General features: G+C 50.4%; 2 protein-coding genes across 2 annotated transcripts in view; one reads left to right on the top strand and one right to left on the bottom strand.

The window, feature by feature from the left end:
• The window catches only part of afap1l2 (actin filament associated protein 1-like 2), a 33,434-nt gene that overhangs the window by 10,311 nt on the left and 12,723 nt on the right, over positions 1 to 10,400 (top strand). Inside the window, exons 2-4 of the mRNA XM_018762657.2 lie at positions 2,031 to 2,159; positions 4,067 to 4,156; positions 5,381 to 5,472. Of these exons, the coding sequence (XP_018618173.2) occupies positions 2,031 to 2,159; positions 4,067 to 4,156; positions 5,381 to 5,472 (311 nt within the window). The remainder of the gene's footprint in view (positions 1 to 2,030; positions 2,160 to 4,066; positions 4,157 to 5,380; positions 5,473 to 10,400) is intronic.
• Positions 7,549 to 8,985, bottom strand: LOC108940415 (kelch repeat and BTB domain-containing protein 13). The gene has a single exon (XM_018762575.1). The coding sequence runs from the start codon at positions 8,983 to 8,985 to the stop codon at positions 7,549 to 7,551; it is 1,437 nt and encodes a 478-aa protein (XP_018618091.1).

The raw sequence follows: 10,400 nt of genomic DNA, 5'->3' as shown, positions 1-10,400 counted from the left end.
TATGCACGTTGAGGGAAGCAGCTTGCCAAAATGCATCTGTGTTGTACAAATTAAAAGTTCTTACCTCTGAACTTCAGTGCGCCGTCCCATCCTTTCTCAGTAAATGAGCCGCCGGAAGCTGGAGATTCTAGGGTCACGAACGGTCGGGGATTGGTGACGGCACAGGGGATGTTACCCCAGGCTGCAGTGAGGTGACCGTGGCGGGGGAAGGCCGTTCCACTTCCTAGGTGCGGATCGCTGTAATGCTCTTATCGAGGCTGTTAATCACTATCTGCACACTGTACGGGCTTGATTCTTGGCCTGTTTGCAGAAGCACTGTCCTTGGGTCTTATCTAGGTGCTGCGTGTTTGCGCTGCGAGGAGCACCACGCTGGAGGAATTTGGTGTTGGGTTACCAGGTAATGTGGAGCGGGGTGAATCAACCGCTCAACAGGTGAGACCAGGTGTTGGCGGCGCAAGGCTCCGGTGAGGATGCATTCCCCTCCCCTGCATCTGTGCCATGAGACACACAGCATCGGTGGGGGGGTTGGCTCACAGTGACTTCTCACACGGCACAGTTTTGTGTCTCCAAAACTAGTTGAGCTCAGTCAAGTATCTCCTCTGGGTTTAGGGTTGGGGGAGAACATCCATCCCTACAGCAGCCCTGTTTTTGTGTGTTTAACAAGCTTTTCGTCCCATTTTTCTTTCCATGACACTCCCGCCCTCCACCCGCTCGCCCTTTGTAAAAACACGGTTGCCCGTGTGACTGCGGTCTCATGTGTACACGTTTGCGTGCCAAGGGCCAGGATGTTGTCTTGTCAAGGCGAGTGGTGACGCAGGCTGGCTTGGATGGCAGTAGACGAGCAAGCGCATAATTCAGACTGCGTGAAACCCCCGTCAGTTCTCACTAAACGCCCACGCGGGTGTCGGGGGGCCTGATGCCTTCCAGCTCGAACACGTCTGGTCATGTTGTTGCGGCTGCAAGTCAAAGATACGTCACGGCCGATGCCATAATGCGGGGTTTTCGTTCGGCGGAAACCGGGACCAACCTGCAGACACACCGGAGCGTCTGTGAGACAAAGGATCGGATGTGGTTCGAACGCGTCCTCGACGCCTACCGACACACCGTATCAGCTTTCACATTCAGCCAAACTGCGGTGCATTCCAGGCTGGAGACCTTGCGGCGTTTCTGGGTTTTTGGTGGTCGACTGATGGGCTGCGTGCTGTGGCTGGAAACAAATCCCACGATGCGCTTGTTGGATCCCTTCGCCTATCTGTGGTCTATATCAGGTGTCGGAACAGCTTCACGAAGACCTCCGTTAGAGAATGCCCCCCTGGCCGGTCCCTCCTCTGTCTGCTTCTCAGGATGCAGGTCACTCGTCCCGCTTTGCTTCCTCTTTGTGCGGAATGCCCCCCCACTCAGCAGTACATGCTCACCATGAGACTGTGGGCCTTTCACTGAGGGCGGAACTGGCCATAAAAGCGGTCCTTCATAACCAGGCTGACCTCCGACCTCTGAACCCCGGAGGCTCGGTGTGGGTCGACGCCGTCGAACCGGGCACAAGCGCCTCCATTCAGTGTGGCCCGAGTCCCCTAGGCTTCAAAAGAGCCAGAACAATGGGGCGGACATATGGGTTAAGATGTGGGAGGGGCCTTAGGGTGGGGACATGGGTGGGACAGTGGGAGGAGACAAAGATGGGATTAAATCTAAATGGATTTAAAGGGCCTTTTCAATGGCTTACCTGAGAAAATAAAGCAGCAAGGAAATTGTAAACTGATCTGAAGTCAAAACAGATCGATCTTATATGGTTCGTCTGTGAAAATATTGTTTAAACTGCAGCAGCCTAATTTCTATCGATATAGAATTCAAATTTATTCGATATAGGCTCCAAACCCAGCGGGTGGAGGTGGGTAGAGACACTCATGACACTCGGCAGCAGCTAAAGGTAGCGCTTCCCACAAGGACAGGGTCTGCGGCGGGGTTGGTGTGTGAGCTGTAACTGCTGGTGTTAACTTCGCCGTCTACGTCGTCACCATGATCCTCCCTTGCAGTCTTGGAGCAGCTGCTGAACGAGCTCGAGCGCTTCCTCAAAGTCCTGGACCGTGAGAACCTGAGCAGCGAAGCCACGGTGCAGAAGAGCCTGCTGTCAGACCTGCTCAAGTCTTACCTGTCGGCCAACGGTGAGTCATGTGACCCCGAGCCCCGGGCGCCGGTTTGGACGTAGCAACAGGCCGGCAGCACCGTGGCAATGCCGCTCTGTTAGCGCTGTGCTTCTGATATCATGTCATCGCTGTTAGAGACTTGATTACTTTAACATCTTGTTTCTGATAGCTCCCTCCCTCCGCTAGCGCACCATTTCCGTGCGCTCCTGCCAGTACCATGCTCTCTCCAGCCCTTGCCGACAGCCCCCTGCGCCTGTCCTCTACAGGTCCTGGGAGGCAGCTGGCCTCCGTGCCTCCGGCCTAGACTCCAGGGGCTCCTCCGCTGGCCGAACGCACCCTCCAGAGAGTTGCACTTCCTGCGAAACTCACGATATAAATAACTTTCAGTTTCCAAAACTGCCCCCCCCACCCGCCTGCCCCCCGCACCCCACCGTCCGTCACGAACTTCGGTCTCCGGTCTTCACTTTCCATCGGCCTGTCCCATTATCTGCATCGCACGACAAAATCCCCGTTACCAAAGCGACCGTGCTGAAGACCACCCTTCTCTTAATTTTTGTTTCTGATGACCGAAAGCTGGATTTTCGTTGTGACGGAGAGAGGGTTCAATCTTTTAAGCGGTCGAGGCTTTCATGTGCAGAGCGGGTGAGGGACGTGGGGCCAACGCACTCGAGGCTCAGATGGTCTTTTGTGCACAGAGCCCTCGGATACGTACTGTACTCCCTCTTTGTTCCTCTACGCCCCCGGCGGACAGTTAGCCATGTCGAGCGTCTTTCGGCAGACGGGAAAAAGGTCAAGCTGCAGTTTCAGGTCCTAGTTGTGGTATGTTGAGCAGGGAACTGAACTGTAATTATATCAGTGAAGCTGCTGCAAAGCAAACATAAAACGCATGAAAATCACCTAAGTGCACAGCAGAAGTCATATATATATGGCGGAAGCAGGTGACAGCAGGTGGCATGGTGTTTAGAGCTCCCGCTTCCGCTTAAAGGACCGAGGTTTGACTCCCGCTCCTGCTGTTGTACCTGAGAGCGAGAAATTTACCCTGAACCGACGCTTCGAAATTACCGTATAAATAGCTAAATCAAATCAAGCATCGCACCAATAGATAAACGTAAATGCGCACCCTTCACTCATATTGCATACGAGGAGAAACGGGAAGAACAGCTTCTGAAAATACACACAGTTTCGTGCTTCTTGTTCATTGCAACAGCTATTTTTGCCAGATTAGTCATTTCGCTTCCACAGCAGGTACTTTATACGCTGCCTCCTACGGCTCTGTGCAAAACACACGTTCACCGCACTTCTACCGTAACTAAACCAGCTACTGTACATACAGGACGTCCTACTGACCGTCGCACTGACCATCTCAACCGGTCACAACGCTGATGAAGGTGATAAATGATCTCAACTGAAAGAGCAGATTAGGGAATAACTTTTTTTTAAAAACTCAGTTATTTATATTATTTAAACACTTTTTTTAAACATGAATATGGAATACCCTTACAGTATGGTAAATAAGCCCTAATCTCACAATTAATTAAGTCCTTTTATTGTCAAACATTACCCAGCGCTTCTCATCCAAGCAGGGAAAGACACGGGAAATACAGCATTAAAAGACAAGTTAGAAGGCGTTAGGCGTGTTAGACGTGGCGAGGGACAAGGAGGTGTTACTGCAAGTCCCAGGTTAGCTGGTTATACTCTTTAAAGCCAACAAAGTTGACCGCGACTTTGACTTTATGCAGTTTTTCAAAATGAAATGAAGAGCGGAAACTCTCAATGATGGGGACTCGTTTAGAATTATAGGTAGAATTCAATAATTTTTTTTTTCTTTTTTTTTTTTACAAATGCATGTGGGACGGGTGTGAATAAAAACGGTTTCGTACAGTGTTCCAGCGCGTTGATCTTTTGGCTTTCTTCGCTCTTCTCAGGTGCAAACTCAGGATGCGATGAGGAGTACATCTACATGAACAAGGTGATGGTCAGCGGGCCAATCCAGGACAAGAAACCCTGTGGCAAGGGTAAGGCTGGTTTCCTGTTTCGCGCCCCAGAGCGCCGTATCCGTGGCAGCGTCGCAGTGCCACATCGCCACTGCCCCCCACCTCTTTTCCCCCTTTGACAGCAGTGAGAATTGTACACCTTTACTCGCTGGTAGCACGACGTGTGGTCGCTGCCTAAGGAGCCTTTCTCGTTAAAGTCCCTTGACCAACATCGTTACCCTATCTCACCACGTGTGAACCTTTTCGCGTCTGAGATGTGCTTCTGGTGCGGCGTGAGATGGCGGGACCGTGCTCAACTGGCCAACGAGCCGCCTTCGGCCCACCCTGCAGAACCGCAGACACCCCCAACTTCCTGTCTGCTTCTCGGCACCCCTGAGAGATGCTGGTAGGCACAGGTTCTCAGGAAACGTGTGAGGGTAATAAGTGATTGACTTCATAGCCCAGAAAGGTAAGACTAAGGAGGACAGCTGGTAGTGTAGTGGTTAGAGCTACTGCCTTTGGCTCCCAAGGTTACAGGTTTAGTCCCCACCTCTGGCTGCGGTACCCTTGAGCAAGGTCCTTACCCTAAATTGCTCCAGTGAAATTCCCCAGCTGTCTGAATGGGTGGGAAAATAATTGTAACCTTAACATTGTAAGTTGCTTTGGAGAGAAGCATCAGCTAAATGAATAACTGTAAATAAGGATTTAAAGTGGTTTGCATTTAGTCAATAGCAACACAGCCTGGTGGTCTAGTTAAATCACACTGATTCTGTATGCGCTGTACACGTGCTATTATCTTCACGATATTCACGCATCGTAACTCCGTAAGCATCCCCAGATACAACCTTTATTCAGCCACTACTCTCGCATATTGTACTTGCTTATTTGTGTATCTTATAATATTAAAAAAAAAAAAAATTGGTAGGAGGGATTTGTCTATCCTGTGTCTTATGGCCCTACTTGAACGATGAACCTCGGTGTAGCAAGTGGGAGGGAACAAACTAGCTTTGCTTGAGACATTCATGTCTGCAGCTACGTCTCCTTCTCTCAATGTAACGCATAAATTGTACTTTCGCTGAGATGTACGTCACTTTGGACAAAAGCGTCTGCTAAACGAATAAATGTGAATGTAAATCTAACCGTGAACTCTCACTGCTGGTGTCCTCCACAATTGCCCTGTGAAGAGTGTGTGTGTGTGTGTGTGTGTGTGTGTGTGTGATTGAATGATGAAACGTTTTTGCGGTTGTCCCTCCTGTCCCTGTGCAGCAGAGTCGCTGGATGCTTTGACCAATGGCCTGCTGGGAAAATACATCTCACCCCCTCAGAAGAGCCTGCCAGAGCTGCCCCTGCCGCGGCTGGTGAGTAGCAACATGGGTCTTCCTCACACTCCGATCCTACGCAACACGCCCGGGATGACCACCTGCCAGTTGCAGCAGCGCAGGAACAGGTGCTCATGGTCACGGCAGGTGCCCGGTCACACTAGCCTCCCGATCACGTGACGCGTACGGCCAGGCCTGCGTCTGTGCCTGTACGCGCTGCAAAAAACGCGACATACCGGGAGTGATGGCAGCTCTTCATCCAGAAAGATGTAGGAGAGGGAGCAGAGGGGTGTTTGTGTTGTCGGCTGACGGTTCGAGGCAGTGTCACGTTGCTGGTTCTCAGGCTGTCTGATTTACAGCATGGCTGCTGCTGGAGCCAATGCTGAACTCCTCAACCTTGCGAGACCCCGGTTCTGATTAGCAACAGCTGTTCCCAGAACTTCGGGAAGCTTGGACCAGGGCCATAGTGTGCGTGTGTGTGTGTGTGTGTGTGTGTGTGTGTGTGTGTGTGTGTGTGTGTGTGGAGTGTTTGTCTGTGTGTGGGTATGCGCATTTTCAGTAAAATGTCCCCGCAAGGTTATTAAACCCTGAAAAATAAATAAACCTCGTGTGGTTCTCGACACAAGGTCACATTTCTTTATTTGATTTACATCAAAATATAGCTCACAATATATAGCTGTATGACAATAATTTCATTTTTTTCATTTTCAACTCCCCCACTTTCTTTCTTTCTTTCTTTCTCTGTCGGCCTGCCCCGTGCCCCCTCCCAGCCCCAGTCCTCCTCCCTCCGGCCTCCACTCTTTCCCGCCCATCTCCCAGATTCCTGTCCACTCTCTGCTTATGTTGGCTTATACTACTTCCTGTCTGCTGTTTCCTATCAATTTTCACTGCTTGCTGTCCTCTCTACCAGCTTCCTGCTGAAACTCTCTGCTTCCTGTCCAAATGCTGCGCTTCCTGTTCTTTATTCCAACTTCCTGCTCAACCTTCCTGCTTCCCGCCCTTACCCCTAGCTTTTTGTCCAATATCGGTACTTCCCATCTACTCTGCCAGCTTCTATTTTGTCCCTGCTTCCTGCTTCGTCTGTCTCGACTTCCTGTCTCACCTGTCCCTACTTCCTGTTTCCTCTTCCTGCTTCCTTCTGCTTTTTTTTGCGTCGATCTGAAATTTTTGGAACATTTTGGGCCTCGGACTAAATTGCAGTTCTATCATGTATTTAGTCTTACCTTTTGATATTTTATTTCACGACAACAGTCTGAAGACACACGTAGACTTTGTAAAATGAGAAATGCGGCATTCTCGGCTGCCCGGACGCCAAAGAGGCCCGTTACTGGGCTAGTTATTTGGCAGTCAAAGGCTCAGACTGAAGCAAAGAAAGCAGTCCTTGAGCGGTGAGGATGACTGAGGGCGGTGGAATGCGATTACTGCGCGACGCTGTGGGCCACAGGTGACGTGTGTCAGGACTGTATCTCCCCATTGTTCTCGTCTCAAAGACAAATGGTGTTTCCCAGGCAACGACTCCCCGCCCCATCGGTTGCGCCTCAATGAGAGGTCCCTCAGACCTCGGAGTCAACGAAAAAGGCCCAGCTACCCAGAAACAGGAACATCTCACACTTTCTCGGAGCTGCACTGCCACACCCTGTCCCCGGAGGATCGGGTTTGGGACGATTACCGAAACCCCAAACCGAAACCCAATCCTACCGAGACAGATTGTCTGAAACTGGAGTGGGGGCTGGGGCAGGAGCAACTGTATGTATGTGTTTGTGTTCGTGTGCTGCTTTCACTCCGTTACACCCCAGCCTAGGATCCGTTCCCTCGTCAACCTCTACCCCAGATAATAAGGGGTTTCACTTTGCATTGTGTCACAGATGTGGTAATTTGGACAACACTGATGTCTTTATGTGAAAGAAATTGGAGATGCTTGGGTTTTTGGTGCACTTTTGCTTTAATAAAGTCATTTTATAAACAAGGAAATGTACAAATCTGGATGTGTCCCATGAACACGTATTATTGCATGGTGGATTTAAGACAGCTTGAGATCGTTCAGAATGGACTCTGTCCAACACGCCTGGGTTACCAGGCAACTCTGCAAAAACTGTCTACCTGGAGTTAAGAGACCTACCTGCTGTGTCCATTGTGTCTGCTGTGTCTGGCAGCCCTGGAATAACTGGGTCTACGTGTCAAAAGTGCTCCGTCCGCTGTACCTATTGTACCTGGACGACTTGTCTGGGGAAGTCTCAGTAAGAATGTCCACACTGTACCACTCCTTGGAAAGCCATTCATCTCTCGCCGCGGTATCCAGCGGTCGTCGCCAATAGTGTACTCCAGTGTGAGCGAGCGATTGACAGTGAAGGCAGAGTCACCACGCACCACGGCCGTGAACAGGGCACCCCGGCTGTTGACGTAGCGGCTGTGCACGGCTGACCATTGGCCAGTGGTGAGATTATAACAGTCCATCAGACAGCGGAGGAAGTCAGCTGAGGGTCCGTTCCGCATCACATATAGGTTGTCACGGTGAGCCACCATGCAGTGCCCATAGCTTTGGGGCCGAATGAGTGTCGTGAGGAGCCGCCACTCATCCCAGTCTGGCATGTACTCATAGATGTCCGTGGTCTCCATGGGTCTCCAGAAGCAGACAAATATCCGGCTCATGGCCTTGGCACATGCAGCACCAGCCACCGGCCATGGAGAGGGGCTCACGGAGGACCACGAGTGGGAGGCCAGGTCGCACACCTCTGTCGAGGACATGACTACATTCTGGAACTCTCCGCCAATAGCGTACAGCCGTCCCTCGTGGCCCACAAGTGTGAAGTTGTAGCGTGGTTGCTGGGGGCCCCCAAAGGTACTCCAGAAGTCACTCAAAGGATCATAGCAGAAGCAGGAGTTCACCACCTGCTTGCTGACCCCTCGCACACCCCCTACCACATACAATCGGTTGTCCAAAACAGCCACACCTGCCATGGAGGTGCTGGCATCGATGGGAAGGTCTGTCAGATGCTTCCACTCTCCTCCGTCTTCGTCCAGGTAGCAGATGTTGCGGAAGGAATCCTGGAGCAACTCCATGGAGGGGGAATGCGTGCCCATGGCCACAAAGGAGCTGGGAGCCAGCGATTCCACATACTCCCGCAATTCGGATGGCAGGAAGCACACCTCCTCCACTAGATCACCATACATGTCCCTAATAAATAGCGCTGCCTGGTGGAAGACCTCCCACAGCCCAAAGGTGGCCGCGGCATGGCACAGTTGCACACAGTTGCTGGAATCAATGAGGTTGGACAGGTGCTGCGCTAAAGGGCGTGCCTGCAGGAAGGCAGCGCATTCGGTGGCCTCCACTGCCTCGTCGACGCTCAGGGAAGGCCGCTCACCCCGGGACACTGCCAGAGCTGTCAGGAAGCCACGTACAGGCAGCCCTTGGAGTCGCACTTCCCCCTGGCAGCACTCCCTCATCCCTGAGCGGAAGAGAGCCTGGAAATAGTCGCAGCTGCGCACCAGCAGCATCGAGTCCACGGTGAAGAGGCTCCCTCCCACCCACACTCGCATCTCCCCTGCTTGCATGAAGCCGTCACCAGTGGACTACTCCTGGACCAGCGTGTGGATGTAAACAGGAGTGAGTCTTTGCCGAAACCGGGGTGTCCGACTGTTTGCGACGCCTGTCCCCAGCTCCAAAAATAACCCCGGTTACAGATATGAGGGACAGATGTCTGATGCATTACTGGCTCTGGGTGCAGAGTAACACTCCAGCTCATCTGGTGTCTTGGACTCAGGTTCTGCACCATTCGCAGAAGGTCTTCGTAGGTTACACACATGTCGACTTGACAGACTTGAAACCCACAGGTTCCAGAATCGAGCCACGTGGACAAGAAAGGCTTTTGAGTCTACATTGTCAGGTGAATAAGCCAAAATGCTTGAGAAAATCCCCCAAGGTGAGATATGGGAACCACAGGACCTTTGATGTAGATATTTAGCCTGAATTGTTGTGGTAAAATGCACGTAAGTCTGAATAGATCAAAACTGGCAAAGGGCTCAACTTTGTCATTCCAGGCTGCTATGACCTTGTTCCTGCCAGTGCATTCTTCTGCTTGACACCTCGATGAAGACCACGTTATCTCGTTTCTCCACATCAATGAAACCATTTAATGACCATTTACAGTCAAGCGTGTTGCTGTTCAAGAACTAGCTGACTAACCAGAAGGTTAGCAGTTGAGCTCCCTTCTTGGGCCTGTTGTATATCTCAGTGAGTGCGTTAAACTCAGAATATGTGTGAGTAGTGGGTAAAACGGTTAAGTCTGCATGTGAACTCATTGCCGATTTAAATACCTGATTATATATACCACGTATACCACTCAATCGTTACGTGATTCGAATTTTCATTTGCCCCGTCCTCAACATCCGGTCTATGCCCACAACGTTTGGACCAGTGCAATTAGCTGAGAGTGCATTTGAAAATTACCCTCAGAGATTGTACGAGGGAGACCGCGGGATGCAGCGCGTTGTGGAAACCGTGTACCGACACTCTCGGTTGCATTCTGGCCCTCTACAGTCTCGCTTGCGCAGTCAAATCTGCATTTGCATCCTCTGCTTTGAACCGCTGAGCTTTAATTTCCCGATTATTAATTTATTTAAATGTGACATAAACTTTAATTTTCCTCAAACCAGGCAAACTGTCACTACGTTTATTTTATGAAATCATTTTTTTAATTTATCTTATGTATAATGTAATTATTATTCATTCCATTTTAAAGTATTATGCAGTATTATTCCTTATGATATTAAGTATCATTTAGAGTGATTTGGGATAGGCTTGGAATGAATTGGATTTTTTCCCCATAAGAAATAATGGAATAAGTAATTTAATTATCTGGTTATCAGATGTGTGATATCAGAATTATATGTCTGTTTTTTTGAACAAATTAGGAGCAGACAACAGAGAGACCAGTAGTTTGAATAAAAGTCTCACTTAAGCAACTGAT

This window comes from Scleropages formosus, chromosome 3 (genome assembly GCF_900964775.1).
Source record: "Scleropages formosus chromosome 3, fSclFor1.1, whole genome shotgun sequence".
Taxonomy (NCBI): Eukaryota; Metazoa; Chordata; class Actinopteri; order Osteoglossiformes; family Osteoglossidae; genus Scleropages; species Scleropages formosus.
The sequence above is the reverse complement of the archived record's forward strand: the minus strand, read 5'-3'. Positions and strand labels throughout refer to the sequence as shown.

Coding starts and splice junctions, on each gene's coding strand:
- LOC108940415 (XM_018762575.1), bottom strand. CDS start 8,985: ATGCAAGCAGGGGAGATGCGAGTGTGGGTGGGAGGGAGCCTCTTCACC.